This window comes from Rhinoraja longicauda, chromosome 18 (assembly GCF_053455715.1).
Source record: "Rhinoraja longicauda isolate Sanriku21f chromosome 18, sRhiLon1.1, whole genome shotgun sequence".
NCBI lineage: Eukaryota > Metazoa > Chordata > Chondrichthyes > Rajiformes > Arhynchobatidae > Rhinoraja > Rhinoraja longicauda.
In genome coordinates, this window is record NC_135970.1 from 34,717,818 (window position 1) to 34,735,576 (window position 17,759).

Here is a 17,759-nt window from a genome sequence, read left to right on the forward strand (position 1 = left end):
GAGGCCCAGCGCAAATTGGTGGCACAGCACCTCATATTTCGCTTGGCCAGTTTACACCCCAGCGGCATGAACATTGACTTCTCCAACTTCAAGTAGCACTTGCTTCCCCTCTCTCGCCATCCCCTCCCCCTTCAGTTCTCCGACCAGTCTTACTGTCCCCGACTACATTTTATCTCTGTACCACCCACTCCCTTGACATAAGTCTGAAGAAAGGTCTCGACCCGAAACGTCACCCATTCCTTCCCTCCAGAGATGCTGCCTCCGTTGTTCCAGGTGTGTTACTGTTGCCTGTCCCGCTGATTTACTCCAGCATTTTGTGTCTATCTTCGATTTAAACCAGCATCTGCAGTACTTTCCTACCTAATTAATAATGCAAATGCGTTTCATATTTACATCTACAGAGAAAGCAGGAAAGTTTAATTTTACCTGGAAGCTATCCTCCCCAGCTCCAGCAAGCACAGGCACACCTCTCTGGGTTGTTTGTGAAGGACTGTCAACATAGGACACGAAAAACAATTGTGATTTAATAACAAGCATTGATCAAAAGAACTTTATTAAAACATACATGCTTCAGTTAAGATATAATAATTAAATGTTATAATTGCTGACATTTAATTCTTTTAAAATAACATGATTATTTTACACCATGCTTTTTAAATTTGTAACCAGGGGCTTACAGATGTAAAATTTATTTATCCAATTAACAAATCTGCTAGTGTTTTTTTTTGAAGAGGTAACCAAGAGGATTGATGATGGTGGATGTTGTCCATATGGACTTTAGGAAGGCATTGAGTTTATTTAATTTGGTTTAGAGATATAGCATGGAAATAAGCCCTTTGGCAGGTACAATAACAACACTGGGCGGCACGGTGGCGCAGCAGTAGAGTTGTTGCCTTACAGCGCTTGCAACGCCAGACTCGGGTAGGATCCCAACTATGGGTGCTGTCTGTACGGAGTTTGTACGTTCTCCCCGTGACCTACGTGGGTTTTCTCCGAGATCTTCAGTTTCCTCACACACTTCAAAGACGTACAGGTTTGTAGGATAATTGACTTGGTACAAAATGTAAATTGTCCCGAGCGTGTGTAGGATAGTGTTAATGTGCGGAGATCGCTGGTCGGTGCGGACTTGGTGGGCCGAAGGGCCTGTTTCCGCGCTGTAACTCTAAACTAAACTTAACTAGAAATATCAACACTTACAAGACATTTGGATTGGTACATAGATAGGACCGATTGAGAGGGATATATGCAAAATGCAAGCAAATGGGACTGGCTTAGACGAGCATCTTGAACAGAATGGACGTGTTGGGCCAAAGGGTCTGTTTCCATGCTGCATTATTCTGTGTCATTGTGTGTGGGTTACACAATTGTAATTTACATTTTAATTAAATCCATTAAAAAAACAATATGAATTTAATCTATTGTCTCATATGACTCAACTGAATGGAACCGTTAATAATACAAAACAACAATATAAAAATGCTGCAGTAACTCAGTGGGACAGGCAGCTGAAGAAGGGTCTCGACCCAAAACGTCACCCATTCCTTCTCTCCAGAGATGCTGCCTGTCCCGCTGAGTTACTCCAGCATTTTGTGTCTAACTTCGATTTAAACCAGCATCTGCAGGTCTTTCCTACACAATATAAAAATGCTCCTTCACTACCATAAAACCGAGTTACAGTCAGAACAAATACTCATATTTCTATGGCAAAGGATTTCCTTAAATGACATAACATCCCAGAAATGCCAATATTTTTTGGTCCTTTCTTATTTTCTAGCCAAACTATAGTTATGAATAAGCTTCCCGGAAGTCAAGAAAGTAGAATGTGAAATATTGGATGTGATAATTGGAGAAATTAAATATTAAGAAGATGCCCAGACTGGGCAAAACGCAAGGACCTACTTCTCCGATCAGTGGCATTAAATAACTAGGGTAACCGGTAGGTGGATTATAGGGGAGACGAGGAAAGGAAATCAACTAACAATGGAACATTATGGACTCCACCCTTCCGGAGGTCATCGGAGGCCGACCTGTTTTGTTCTAGCCTTCTCTATCTTTCCGTCTGAAGAAACGTCACCAATTCCTTTTCTCAAGAGATGCTGCCTGACCCGTTGAGTTACTCCTGCATTTTGTGCAGTTTTGTGCATCTTTCCCGCACAAATCAATTAACATGGTGACTTCTGAATATCAGGGAGGGCAGGCATCTCACGGCACTGGAGAAATATCACCAACACTGTCACTACAATACCATGCAAATGCACAGGAAGGTGTGTAAGCAAATCAACGTCAGTCCCTCTCCCAGTCACACTATCAGCTAGGCTGGGCAGGCTAGGCACCAAGGTAGAAAAACAGACTCTATTCCAAGCTCTGTTATGGGACTAGATTATCAAGTCAACAAAAGAAAAGGGCTCTTGGATGTTCCAAAACTCATTGAAAGAATGCTGAATCTCCACCGATTACTGAGAATCACTAGCCCATTACCACTCGAAATAAAGATGGCATTTGAGAACATTATTGCATTGATAGCACACAGAGGTGGAAGGAGCAGACTAGCTGACAGTAAACAGCTCAGAATTCACAGAGACTTGCCATAAATCATGTGAGGATTACAGAGTAAGCAGATAGGTTAAGTAGCATGAGAGATATGCCAGAGTGTGGTGAGTCTGTGTCCTCTTCCTGGAGAAGAGTAACCGAACCCTAACCTAACCCCAACCCTACCATCCCCTACAATTGTTCGACTCTTAAATCTCTTTTCTACCTGTAGGTACAGCACCATTTCTAAATGCTCTAATTATATTTTCATTTAATATTCCTGCAGTTTTGATGATACTGCAGTACCCAATTGTGGACATTGGACTTTGTCTATGGAAATGATGTGCTACAATGTGGAGAACTATATTCTGCACTCCATAGCTTCCCCTTTGGTCTATCTATCGTACTTGAGTTTGGCTTGCTTGTTTTATGTAAGCTCTATCTGATCTGTTTGGAGAGCATGCAAAACAAAGCTTTTCACTGTACCTCGGTACACGCAACAATAATAAATCAAAACTTGCCTTTACTGGATAATACATCATGCTGAAGGGGAAGATCATGCCAGCACGCTCTGTGCATAAGAATATCACATGGATGTGGTGATATTGTGTTTATTATTTGGGTCACCATATTAAAAGATAGATATGTTAGTAGAAAAAATAATGCAAAGGCGATCTACAAGGTTGTTGCCAGGGCTGACGAAGCCAATTTCCTAACACATCATCAATCCCATCTGACTTAATCTGGACCACATGCCTTGTCAAATCCTTTACCGAAGTCCATGTGGACCACAGTTACTGGAAGACCCTCAATCATCTTTGTAATTTCTTCAAATAAGGACACTCAATTAAACTTGGGTATCAGGACCTCCCTCTCAAAAAGCCATGCCGATAATCCCTAATAAGTCGGTGCTTTTCCAAATGCGAATACATCCTGTTCCTTAGAATCTTCAACAACTTCCCTACCACTGATGAACAGTTTTAGGTGGATGAAATTACGAAGGGGCCCAGATAGGGCGGAAAAAGTGAAGTTAAGTAACTGGGAGTCGAGATTTAATGTATATAATTGGTAAGGGCATTTCAAGGAAGATGAGAGAGAAGAAAGAAAACAACCACCAGTGTGATGGGATCTGGAATTAACAGCCTGAAAGGGTGATGGAAGCAACAACCTCTATCATTCCCAAAGTGCCTGCTCAAACAAGGCGATGGACCAAGTTCACCCAAGCAGAATTAATCTGACTGTTTTTTCCACCCCGCTGGACATTGCTTGCTAAGTGACCTGCTTCTGTAAACCTCTACGGTTTCCTCATTTTCAAATTTTATAGTTAGTCATTCTGATGGCATTAAAATGCATTTAATGATGTAGGCGATGTTATGTGTGCCTGGGCTGAAGCAACCTTGCAGTAAAGGTTCCTCATCTTTGCGTTTTCCGTAAGAGAATTGCCTTGCTGCTGCTGGCTAGACCATGTTCAAATCCAAGCAGAATAATCTCAATCTCTGCTCCATTTAGGCCGACCTGATTTACAGAGGGGCTCTAAAATAGGCATTAGGCCACTTAAGAGGTCGAGAGCCTAAGACCCGTTTTAGCCAGGACTCTGACAAAATAGCCAACCCTGAAGAGATGTTTTTCAGGCATTTTCAAAGCACAGGATATTAATCTCACAAATTGGTCCTGGCAATAATATTTTATGTCTGTCCAACAGTCCAATTTCTACCCTGTGGTGTTTCAGAATGGATTAAGTTGTTCCCTGCCTTTTAAAAGCAGCTGACCTCATTGCAGACAGCATGTGGCTAAACTCATTGAGAAAAGTGTTACTGGCTCTACCAAGAGATCATGAATAGAAATATGCTGTGATGTTGAGAATTCACACGAATAAATAAATGCAGTATTATTTTTTATATGTTAATTTGATTATATAATGTTTAGAACCTTTCTGCAGAACCACCCTGAATAATCTAAAGAAATGTGCTGATGGAATATTTCAATGTCCTCTGGCTAGGATAGAACAACTCATGACTTTGATTCAAAATTCCCTTATGTTTTGCAGGACAACCACATACACTTTAAAAATGAAAAAGATATATTTAATGCTCAAAGAATTAGTTATAATAAAAAAAATACATTAAAGTTGAACTGCATCCAAATTTGGAACCAACTGCGAAACTTTGAAACTTTGATCAACTCTTGACTTAACCAAATACCTTATTAACTCTTTACTTGAGACTTTAGAGATGCAGCTTGGAAACAGGTCCTTTAGCCTACCGGGTCCACGCCGACCATTCATCACCCCGTACATTAGCACTATCCGACAGACTGGAGACAATTTACAATTTACAGAACCCAATCAACCTACAAGCCTGCACGTCTTTAGGGTGTGGGAGGAAACCAAAGCACCCGCAGTCACAGGGAGAACATGCAAACTCCGTACAGACAGCAGCCGTAGTCAGAATCGAACACGGGCCACTGGCGCTGTGAGGCAGCAACTCTACCGCTGCGCCACCGCGCCGTTTTCAGTGCAAGTTAAAGGGGATCATTAATTCGTTTATTTTCCTAATCAAAGAGTACCTTTAAAAAACAAATCATGCAGACAATTATTTGTGGAATTGAAGAACTTTAACACACATTTGTTTCACATGCACTGATGAAAAACAGATTTGAATGTTGTATTATATGCAGCAACTAACAAAAGATAATGGTTCATGAATGGAATTGTTACTAAGTTCAACTGAAAGACAATTACAACACTGAGGATACGATATAATGATATCACAGACAGCACTCTAACACTGACTGAGGTGCAACCTTTATAAAAATTCCTGCTTCAGTTCTTCTTTGTCATACAATGAAGAAGGTTCTTCCCACTGCTGGCACGTCCTAAAAAAGCAATATTTGAGCCAATAGTGTCAAAAGCACAGATTGTAATCTTTGATAACATTTCTCTGGAGATCACCAGCAACAGCTTTATTTGCATTAAAGAATGTCAGGGAAAAAAACAGCGATAATATGTCAAGCTGTCAGTTGGAAATAATAGTGCAAAACAGTGCCATTAACACACAGAAATTGCATATCAGTTACATGAAAGATAAGCACTGCAGTCAGTCTTCCTCAAGTGACCTTTTGTCTTTTTCAGAAAGGAGGTCACTCAACTGCGTACAAAGGCTCACTTATCCCCCAGACAGTACAGATAGTGCATTCATCAAACTAAATAGGGCTTTTCAAAATCAAGTCAGGGTACCAATGCAGCCCAAGGATAAAAATGCTTCATATTGTGGATATCGTTGGTCGAAAGCTTTCTTCAAATGTACCCCATGTGACAGATAATCCCCAAGCAAAAAAATAAATATATATATATATATATATAGACGAGTTTGACTACATACCCAAACCTTCGGATTCAAAAAGGCAAGTATCATCCACCCCCACTTCCCTACACCAAGAGAGGAAGTTAGCAGTGTTGTCACGGGCAAAGAATGAACCTGGAGGGGCATTTGCTCGACAAGGAATCTTCTTCAGAAGCAGTCTCTGCGAATACAAACATGATTTCAATTCAGTAAAAGATATCATAAGCTTTTTAACTATTGTTGTCACACTTATCATTTCAAATTTCCACAATGTAAATTCTTATATCCGAAATAATAATGGGAGAGTCTCGACCCGAAATGTCACCCATTCCTTCTCTCCAGAGATGCTGCCCGTCCCGCTGAGTTACTCCAGCATTTTGTGTCTATCTAAGGGATTTATCCACATTGTTTGGATTCTGAATGCTTTGCGGTTTACTGCAGAGTCCAACAATGCTCATAACTTGTTTCATGGGGGTTAAAAACTAAAATCATGTCATTTAATTATTCAGGAAACAATCTTACAGCATCCAAATAAGGGTTTAACAAAAATAAAGGCAAATAAAAGCAAGTTTCAATGTAAATTTATTAGTATATATACAATAGTATGATTCTACTGTCGGAAGACTTAATTTAGTTTTGATCGGAGATATCTAGAACACAGGGGAACAACAGCTAACCACCACCTTCTCAAGAACAAGCAAGGATATGTGATAAATGTTGACCTTGCCAATGACTGCAAGACCCTGTACACAAACTAAAAAATCCATTGAGGATTACTTAAAAGGAGATCTGAAGAAGGGTCCCAACCTGAAATATCGCCTATATTCATATGCGAGGAGCAGAATTATGCCATTTGGTCCAACAAGTCTACTCCGCCATTCAATCATGGCTGGCCTATCTCTCCCTCTTCACCCCATTCTCCTGCCTTCTCCCCATAACCCCTGACATCCATATTAATCAAGAATCCATCTATCTCTGCCTTAAAAATATTAATTGACTTGGCATCCACAGCCTTCGGTGGTAATGAATATCCACATTCTCTGGAGATGCCGCCTGACCCGCTGATTCACTCGAGCTCTTGGTTTCTTATTGACTTAAGGCCTTGGTTTTCCTGAAGCCTAAGCTTTTACCTTGATGTTTTGTTGGTTTTACCTCAAGCCTGTGACATTATGGGCTGAACTCGAGTTATGTAGTCCACTTCATTTTCCTCGTTTGCATCAGTACAATTCTTTCAGCTGCACTCAATAAATATGTTTCTAAAGTCTTTTTATTTCCTGGCTAGTATTCTCTCTTCAATTTAAAAAGAGAGGCGATTTTATTGGAAGTAAAATTTATATTGAGGGCTTTCAGAGATAATGCCTGCAGAGGAAGTGAGAAAAATGATAACAGACTTATTGCAGTGCTGCTTTTGCCCTTATATTACGAGAACTTTAAAACAAAAATTCTATTAATGCAAAGAAAAAAAATTGGCTGAGGAAAAGATTGTGACAGGAGATCACAATCAAAAGGCTTGATAGGAAAAGGCTATCAAGCTTGTGTGGCGGTGATGAGAGAATTACACATCCTGAACCAAACCATGTGCAGGAAAGAACTGCAGATGCTGGAAGGTAGACACAAAATGTTGGAGTAACTCAGCGGGACTTTGAATCAAACCATTTCGGATTCAGCCAGGTGCCTGGATACACCATCCGTATCTCTACCTGCCAGTACTGTACACTGTGAACGGCTAAATTGTAATCACGTATTGTCTTTCCGCTGATTTGTTAGCATGCATCAAGAGCTTTTCCTGTACCTCGGCACACGTGACAATAAACTAAACTATACTGTAAAACTTATCCTAATTTAAAATCCTCCATTTTCTGGATGTGGTAGACCAAACAAGCTGGCCCTTCACACCAGAGAGATGTACCGTGAAAAGGCAGAGTGGCCTCTGTGCTTCTTATCTTGAAGCCCCGTCCCCAAATCCTGCATCAACCTCATCACCCGCAAAGGTTTTTGAATTGTTTTCAACTATCTGGAAGTCAAGTCGATTATTAAAAGGCAAAGATTGTCGGAATCATTTAAGGTGTCGTAAATAATTTAGGGAATGTTTTTTTAAAAATCAAAGACATTTGATATTTTACACAATCCATTTAAGTACAAATTTCTATACTTAACAGCAGGCAACAGTTGCTAAGTAGTTCACATCCCTTGGTCTCTGGACACCTTTGACAGAGGTGATCTTATCTTCAGTCCATTCTTCACTTTCCTATCTTTCCAAATGTTATTTAAGTCTGCGAACTATTCTTCCTCACGATGAGTTTGTTTTTTCCTCAAACCTTAAGCAAACCTCAATATCCATTCAGTCTGATTTCATGGGTTCTCAGGATCAAAAATTTCACAGCCATTGAAGGTGACCCTAGGTGACTGTTCACCCACACCCTCCCCTCCATTTCCCACCTCCACCCACTACCCTCCATCACTTCAGCAGGTCCTGTTAGATCAGCCATTAATTACCATTACCTCCCTCACACACATCATCCTCATCCTTTCTCATCCAAATATCCTTGTGGATCTCTAATCTTTTGAACAATTGTTAACATCTCCTGGTCTTTGGCAACTCAATGGCCATGTAGGTTTAGTCTGGCTTCTCTATGCTTTGAAAATTTCTAAGTAGGCAAACATAGAATTTATTGCAGAGATTTATTGCCACTTTCATTTCACTGCACATCGAGTATGTGTATGTGACAAATAAATTTGACTTGACTTGACTTGACTTGACTTGATTTCACGAAGAATGCATTCACACAACATCTGCGTTCTTAAACATCTCCTCAGGCAAGTAGAAAACCAAAGGCCCTTATCACAGTTAACAAAAATATCAATTCTTTAATCCTTAACTAATTTAGCTAAGCAGTCCATCTTGCCTTATGATTCTAATTTTATAAATACTCAAATAAAAGAGTTGTTGATTTGAATGCTATCATCTGCCTACGGTGCAAGTCACTGAACATAACCTTATGATGTGTGTGTGTAAACAAGAATCAAAGGTCGTAATTATAGCTTAATATTGCTATCAACACAAGTTTTTCAAGAATCTGGGACGTATATTAAGGTCAGGCACAGTGACGAATGTTAACATTTATACAATATATGTTCATTTAATAAAGAAGAATATACAAACCAAATAACCACTATAGTACCAAAATGGGGAGGATTTTAAATTAGGATATTATTTACAGTATAGTTTAGATAAGTTTATTGTCACATGTGCCAAGGTACAGTGAAAGGTTCTTGTTGCTTGCTAACCAGTCAGCGGAAAGACAATACATGATTACAATCGAGCCGTCCACAGTGTACAGATACATGATAAAGGGAATGACGTTTAGTGCGAGATAAAGTCCAGTTACGTCCAATTAAAGGTAGTCCGAGGGTCTCCAATGAGGTAGATAGTAGCTCAGGACTGCTCTCAAGATGTTGGTGGGATGGTTCAGTTGCCTGATCACAGCAGTAGCAACTTCTATGGGAATATATTAAAACAGAAGGGAGCACATGCTCCGATACTCGAAATGTTTTTAAACCAGCTCCAGTACAGTCCACCTCCCCCGACCCCATCTGTAGCTTTCGGCCGAGGATATGGCCTTGTCCGTGCCAGAAAGACCAAGCACAGACTGGGCAACCAATTTTACTGAGCATCTGGTCTCTGTCGGCAGTTGCCAACTCAAGCTCCCAGTTGCTTGCCAATTTCAATTCCACTTTCCAATCCCACGCTGACCTGTCCATCCTCAGCATTCTCCACTGCCAGGACGAGCCCCAATGCAAATTGAAGAAACAACGCCTCATATTTCGCCAGGGTAGTCGAGAACCCAATGGTTTGAACATTGAATTCTTCTCATTTTCAATGACCCTCTCCTCAGGGATGTTTGTTTGTTTGTTTCCATAACCAGAGTTGTGAATCTGTGGAATTCTCTGCCTCAGAAGGCAGTGGAGGCCAATTCTCTGAATGCATTCAAGAGAGAGCTAGATAGAGCTCTTAAGGATTGCGGAGTCAGTGCATATAGGGGGGAAGGCAGGAACGGGGTACTGATTGAGAATGATCAGCCATGATCACATTGAATGGCGGTGCTGGCTCGAAGGGCCGAATGGCCTCCTCCTGCACCTATTGTCTATTGTCTATTGTCTATCCCCCTCCTTCCAATACGGCCCAAACGCAGGAAAATAGCTCTTGCTTGGACAGCCTTCTTGGTCGACGAATGTAGGTTGTAGGGCCGGTTTCCATGCTGTGTGTCTCTATAGCTCAATGATTATAGAGTCAGAATATCAGAGTCATACTTGTTATTGACATTTACAATACAAAAGGAAAACCTATGTATAGATAGACACAAAATGGTGGAGCAACTCAGCGGGACAGGCAGCATCTCTGGAGAAAAGGAATGGGTGACGTTTCGGGTCGAGACCCTTCTTCAGACTGTGTTTATCTTTTTTGTGCCCGCCTTTGGTTTAAACCAGCATCTGCAGTTCCTTCATTCACAAAAACCTATGTATATGTATACTTCATAATATTAATATTTTACTTGCTAAAGACTACACCAAGGAACATTAGTCCAGAGATTCTAACTGGTAATAAGTAGCTCTCACTCATAACATGGTAAGCTCAAACATACGTTTCCTCGATCTGTTGATTTTATCTTGCTATCCAAAGGCAAAACGATCACAATGCTATACCATCACCTGGGTAAGCTACTAGCGGCCCTGCCCTCAAAACATGAAATCAAGAATAGGCTTAAACCATGACCTGGGTTAGACCTACATCTCAGACGTAACCAAGTGCCAAGAGTCAAATTTTTGGCTGCTGAATCTCTCTGGCATTCAGAACCCTTCAAAACATTCAGAATCTATTACGAATCAATTGAACATTTAATATTTGAAACAGTTAAGAAGTTTTAAAAAATCGTAAAAAAATTATGAACCTTGTAAACAAATTTAATTCTTTAAGGAAAATGTGTATTACTTCATAAGTTCATAAGTTTATAGTGATAGGAGGCAGAATTAGGCCATTCGGCCCATCAAGTCAATTCCGCCATTCAATCATGACTGATCTATCTCTCCTTCCTAACCCCATTCTCCTGCCTCCTCCCCATAACCCCTGACACCCGTACTCATCAAGTACACAAGTTCCTCAATGTATTCTTCATTCAGATGAAAGGGCTCAGTGTCTGTGCACAGGTGCAGATGCCCCAGGGTGACTACTGGGGAATTACAGTGAGTTCACTGGACTATGACATTCCCATTGTTGGAGCCCAGTCAAGAAATCACCAATGAAGAATGGCCAGCAAGTTCAGAAAGCCTGAGTGCAGACTTTCACCATTTCACATCGATATCCAGCCAATTTCTTTAAACTGAGAATGCTCAACGAATATTCCAACAATATCACATTATGCAGGCCAATAAAAGAGATATTGTTACCCAAGTTCAACTTGATTTATTCATGACCTTATGATATTCACACACCAAATGCCAGTAGAAGAAAGATGCAGTAAAAAATTCATTTGATTTTCCATTAGAACGGTGAAATCAGAATATTGTAAAGAATGATCAAATTTATCTGTGGCAATGACGACATCTTTGTAGGCTTTTAATTTTCAAATATCAACTCCTTGTAGAGAGTGACGGAATCACATTCCAAATTTGCTAGATGGACACGGGGTTAAACCATGCCAACTCCATTTTAGCAATGAAACAGTGTCAGCATGAAGAAGTTTTCTATTCACTATGACTATCTGCTTCTCAGCACAAGCTCAATCACATACCCAGCACATTATACCGGTATGCAACTGAAATGGGTAGATGGGTATCACTGAATTACTCACTGGCACCCCTTAGTTCTCTACAACTTTGATTACAGCTTTAATGGCAATGTATAAGCCATCTCTTTGACGTTCCATGGTTCTTCTGAAGTTAAAGTGCACGCATGGGACATGATTATTGAATTACATTTAATAAATCCACAATGTTAGCAATTTATACAGAGCAAAAATATCAAATACCTTTAAAATACACTTCCAGGTGTGGTCATTTTGTTGGCATGCAACCAAGTGTGTTGTGTAACAAAGGTTTAAACTGTCATCCAGTATAATCTCACTTAGTTTAATCTTTTTTATACACCTCTGTTGGTTTAAGAAAATATTTAGAGCAAATCATCTTCTTTTTCGTACAGAAGGATACTTGTGAGTAATGGATCCCTGCCTGCTCTGAAAGTCAAACTAAAATGCTGCCAGTATTAATGTCCAGTATTAATGTCCAGTATTAATAGCCCATTGTGTAAGATGGAACTGCAGATGCTGGTTTACAGCGAAGATAGACACAAAAAGCTGGAGTAACTCAGCGGGTCATGCAGCATCTCTGGAGACAAGGAATGGGAGACGTTTCGGGCTGAGACACTTCTTCTTGACTAATGACAATTTTAAGCAATGAAACACAATGCATTTCAGCAACACTATAGCAAGGCTTCTCTGGTTAAATATGGGACAAATTATATACAGTAAAATTCTTCCACCCAATGAGGAAATCACATCCACGAAAGCATGTCAGAGGCGACAACAAAATAATGAATTTATTGTTGTAAATCAAGATGTATTCAAATTAAATATTGAGGTTTATATTGTATCCCAAATTATGTCAAAAATGTTAAAATAATTAGATGATTTGCATATATTAAAAATAGTCAGTGAATATCACTTTTCAACAGTCAATGAGTAGTGAAAATGATAATGGCAATTATTGTAAAATAATAAATTAAAACGGTCATGATGCTGGATAATGAATCTCTTTTTAATTATTTAGGGCTTGGCAGTGACATCAATAAAGATGCAATGACTTACTATACAAAAGATTACAATTTAAAGCTAAAAATGCTGCCTAAAATTAAAATGAATAGTAACGACAAAATGAAAGTGTTTTCTAGGAAGTCTGTTGTGGTATAACTTTACAGCAGCATAGCATATATTTACTGAAATTAAAGACATTTAGCTGCCACATGCTCCTCAGAACATTACTATTCACAGTCATCAGGCTCTTTATTCCATTCCCATCATTCCATTCCCATCAGTCACATATTGGATCAATATTAACTGCAACCCAACACAATGATGTGGATGGAACAAATACAAAACCTATAGCCACATGGTTTCACAACACTATTTTACAACAGTGACATGTATTTTTAATCCAAGTTTTTAGAGATGGGCCAGATTATTATAGTATTGAGAACTCCAAAGTTCAGGTGTGAGAATTACTCCCTAAGCATCACAAAAATACACTAATTGCTGGAGTCTCTCAACGGGTCAGGCAGCATCTCTGGAGAACACACTGAAGAAGGGCCCTGACCTGAAACGTCAACGATCCATGTTCTCCAGAGTTGCTTTACTCTTTATGCCCTCTGTTCATTTGCCAAGTCATGCCACATGGCAAATGGAACATGGCAAATGAAATACATCCAGATCTGGAGGATGCCAATTTATCCAAGAGCCTTTAAGATAAGACAAATTACTTTGGCACAAAATGCTGGAGTAACTCAGCGGGACAGGCAGCATCTCTGGAGAGAAGGAATGGGTGATGTTTCTGGTCGAGACCTGCATTCACACCCCATCACCCATTCTTTCTCTTCAGAGATGCTGCCTGACCCACTGACTTCCTCCAGCATTTTGTGTCTATCATCGGTTTAAAACAGCATCTTCAGTTCCTTCTGGAAACTAATCTGTGGTTGGCAACTGTAAATAGCAACTGTGGGGATGGGTCTTTTCCTGCTACCAAGCATGTGTTCAGCTGTGTGAAAAGTGACATTTGCTGAAATGTTGACATCCACTCTGCCACCACAAACATTAGATCAGCATTGGACTGTTCTGCCTCCTCTGAATGAGAGTGTGCATTACTTTTCTCACAAGGATGGCATTCAGCATAATGTTTGCCACAGGTGTAAATAAGTACTTCTGTTATCATTGGGGCATCTTAAGGTGGATGTCTAATTGAGGACAATAAAACAAAAAGACTCATTTGAAAATGCTACACAGTTGTGAACTCCTAACAAAATATTCTCTGAGCAACCAACGTTCCACCAGCCAAAGTGTTATATTTTCAAACCTTTGTTTCATTATTTTTATCATTCCAATCAAATCGCCCTAACTTGGATCCACCTATTATTTGGCAACTTTTTCCCACCCCCACTTCTTTTTTCTAACTTTCTCCTCCCAACTACAATCGATCTGAAGAAGGGTCTCAACCCAAAGCACTTCATCCACAGATGCTGTTGGATCCGCTGAACTGAAGAAGAGTTCCGACCCAAAACGTCACCCATCCAAGTTCTCAAGAGATGCTGCCTGACCAGCTGAGTTACTCCTGCATTTTGTTGTCTACTCCATCTACATGCTGCCTTCATGCTGCCTCGGGAAAGCCACCAGCATAACCAAGGACCAGTCTCACCCCAGTCACTCCATCATCTGCCCTCTCCCATCAGGCAAGAGGTATGGAAGTTTGAAAACACACACCTTCAGATTCAGGGATAGTTTCTACCTAGATATTATCAGCCAACTGAAATGTCCTCTCGCCAGCTAGAGAGTGGTCCTGACCTCCCATCTGCCTCAGGACACCTTTGAGCAATCTTTAATTGGACTTTATCTTATAATAATTATTTTACTCCTTCATCCAGAATCTGTACACTGTGGTGGGCTTGATTGTATCATGTAGAGTCTTTCCTTTGACTGGATAGCATGCAACAAAAAGCTAAATCTAAACTGTACTCCAGCACTGTGTTTTGCATCTGCAGTTCCTTCTCTCTCTATATTTTTAGATTATGTTTTCTTGTGCAGGCCTTTAAGAAAATGTCAGCAAAGATTTTTAATATTGGGGTCACAAAAGAATTTCAGCAACATTTCCAAAAATAATAAATGTAGAACTTTTAATGGTCTTCAGAGTGCACTGACAAGCACAGACGTGTGAATGCATTGAAGGCTAGAAATTGTATTTCTCCTAAAAAAGTATCCACTGCAATAGTTCTCTCTGCTGGCCCCAGGGCATTTTGCACGTTCTGAAGACCCACGTGCCATTGGAGAAATCAGTTGCATTTGTTTCTCCAAACTATAAGCACGTGATTTCATGAATACCCCACATCTGCAGAGGTCAATCACTGCTGAAAGACCTCCTTCCTCCATTTGCTAAAGGGATCAGTGAATCCAAACACTGTTGTGTTTCACTGTTCGTAGTGGGAACCAAAGCACTAATTATGATAGTATGACATGATGCCAGGCCACCTACCTAATTCACAGGTGGAGACATCAACGCCATGATCATTTCCACTAGGTGGGAGAGTCTTGGACCAGAGGTCATAGCCTCAGAATTAAAGGACGTTCCTTTAGGAATTTCTTTGGTCAGAGGGCGGTGAATCTGTGGAATTCATTCTGTGGAATCTGTGGAAGTACTAGCAGGTAGAGATCATGGATGGTGTATAATTGGCAAGGAGACAATAAAGCCAAGTTGAGTGAGAGGTCATAACAAGGCAGATGAGTATAATGTGGAAGAGAATTAAGTTATCCTCTTGGGGAATGCAGCAGAAATACTGCAAAAGTAGTTTTCAAAATGTTGATCTTCAAGGAGACCCGTGTCCCTTTGTACATATGTCAATGAAAGCTAACATGACTAATTTCAGGTATTACAGTTATTAGTCTATTGTATTTTTTATTATTGATTGTATATTATTGCATTTACAGGCCTGTTAAGCTGCAGCAAATAAGAATGTTACTATTCCGTGGTCGATACGGTGCTAGCTCGAAGGGCCGAATGGCTACTCCTGCACTTATTTTCTATGTTTTTTATGATACATACGACAATTAAACACACTTGACACTTGAGAATGCAGCAGCAAGGTAGAATAAAGGAATGTTGGCCTTTATTGCAAGAAGGTTTGTGTGAAAATGAATTGCTACAATAATATGACAGAAACACAAGGGATTGCCGATGCTGGAACCTCAAGTAAAACACAAAGTGCCGGAAGATCAAAATGGGTCAGGCAGGATCTGCGGAGGGAAATGGTCAGCCAATGTTCCAGTTCATACCCTTCTTCAGTCTGAAGAAGACTCCCAACCCAAAACGCCTTTTGTCCATTTCCCAACACAGATGCTGCTGTGAGTTCCTCCATCACTGAGTTCCTCCATCACTTTTTGTTTCTTCATATAATTATACCAAGAGACCACACCTGCACTATTATGTATACTTAGTCTTTTTTTCTTAAATGAAGACATACTTCTATAAAAGGAGTACAAAGGAGATTCACCAGATTGGTTCCTGAGATGGCAGGTTATCATAAGCATTGACAACAATCAGCCAACACCCCTAGTCTTTAGTTCAATAAATGACCTTGTTTAAACAATCAAAATGTTTAGAGGACTGACAGGGTAGGTTTGGCGATGATTTTTTTTGCTGTCTAAGGTGATCGCCATCTCATTATAGGGGATAGCCTAGTTGGTGGTGAATTTTTGGAATTATTCACCCTAGACTTTGGAGCATCGGTCATATTTGCATTAGAAACCGAAATCAATAGTTTGGTGGATATGAACAGAATTAGGTATTATGGGGGATGGAGAAAGAAAATAGTGATTGTAGAAGATGAGCTTTGACCTCAAGGAACAGAATGAACTACTTTCTGAAGAAGGGTCTCAACTCGAAATATCACCCATTCCTTCTCTCCAGAGATGTTCCGCTGAGTTACTCCAGCATTTTGTGTCTACCTTTGATTTGAACCAGCATCTGCAGTTCTTTCCTACATACTTTGTGTTCCTACTTCACATGCTCTTCTGATCATGGAGGTGGCAGACAATTACAGATATATCATAGCCGCCTGACACGCCGGGATATCTCCACATTGGAAACGGCTAAAAATCAGTCAAACAAAGTAAAGTCTGGAGTAATGCCTGAGAGTCTGTTCTCAGTGTAACAGCAAGTTTATAGACCTGGCAGATCCAGTCAAGATCAATGGAGACTACAACAAATCCATCTGCCATCACTAGCACTACTACATGTACAGACTCAACTGTCAATTCGTGACACATAATTTGTAATACACTCACTCACACTTTCCCCTTTCTGGTATGGGCAGATTGAATGCACCTTCTATTCACAACAGCAAACTTAAGGGAATTGTCTGTGCCTAGAACATTAGCTCGATGGAGGAAAGTGGAATCCAAATTTCCACAGATCTTTTCAGTTTGACTTTGTGGATAGTGGATAGTTCCATGTCAAATACTTGTGGACTAAATCATGTTAAAATATTTGATGGCAGTGGTCTCAATTTCCATTGCAACACAGGGTGAAGCTATCCAAAATCAGAGTACTATAATCTGGCCAACTCAGTCCCTCAGTTGGGACTAAGATTGTCTCACTCCGTTTGACCAGAGTTGGTAGAGTTGGGTCAACAGAAGATTGGCAGGCCTTTAGGGCATGTTGGGATTTCAGACAGAGCTCCCTTTCATTCTCATTCATTGCCATTCTCTCCCTTCTCCTTCTACTCTGCCATTGCACAGCAGGCAAGAACTATGCCTTCAAGATGGCTGTATTATGGGCTGCAAGCAGAAAATGATGATTACAATCAATGTTAGCCATCGATATCTGAACCAGCACAGTGGTGCAGTTGATAGAGCTGCTGCCTCACTGCGCCAGAGACCCAGGTTTGATGCTGACCTCGTTTGCTGTCTCTGTGGAGTTTGCACGTTCTCCCTGCGACCGTACCGATTTCCTCTGGGTGCTCTGGTTTCCTCCCCCATTCCAAAGATGTGCGAGTTTGTAGATCAATTGGCCTCTAAATTTCCCCTAGTGTGTACGGAATGGATGCAAAAGTGCGATAACATGGAACGAGTTTGATCG

The 17,759-nt window shown here is 40.4% G+C and overlaps 1 protein-coding gene across 2 annotated transcripts in view; it reads right to left on the minus strand.

The window, feature by feature from the left end:
* The window catches only part of gas2a (growth arrest-specific 2a), an 85,161-nt gene that overhangs the window by 43,685 nt on the left and 23,717 nt on the right, over nucleotides 1-17,759 (minus strand). For both annotated transcript variants that reach the window (XM_078415493.1, XM_078415492.1), the window contains exons 4-5: nucleotides 5,910-6,051; nucleotides 427-490 (exon numbers count right to left, since the gene is read on the minus strand). In XM_078415493.1, coding sequence (XP_078271619.1) covers nucleotides 427-490; nucleotides 5,910-6,051 — 206 coding nt within the window. The remainder of the gene's footprint in view (nucleotides 1-426; nucleotides 491-5,909; nucleotides 6,052-17,759) is intronic.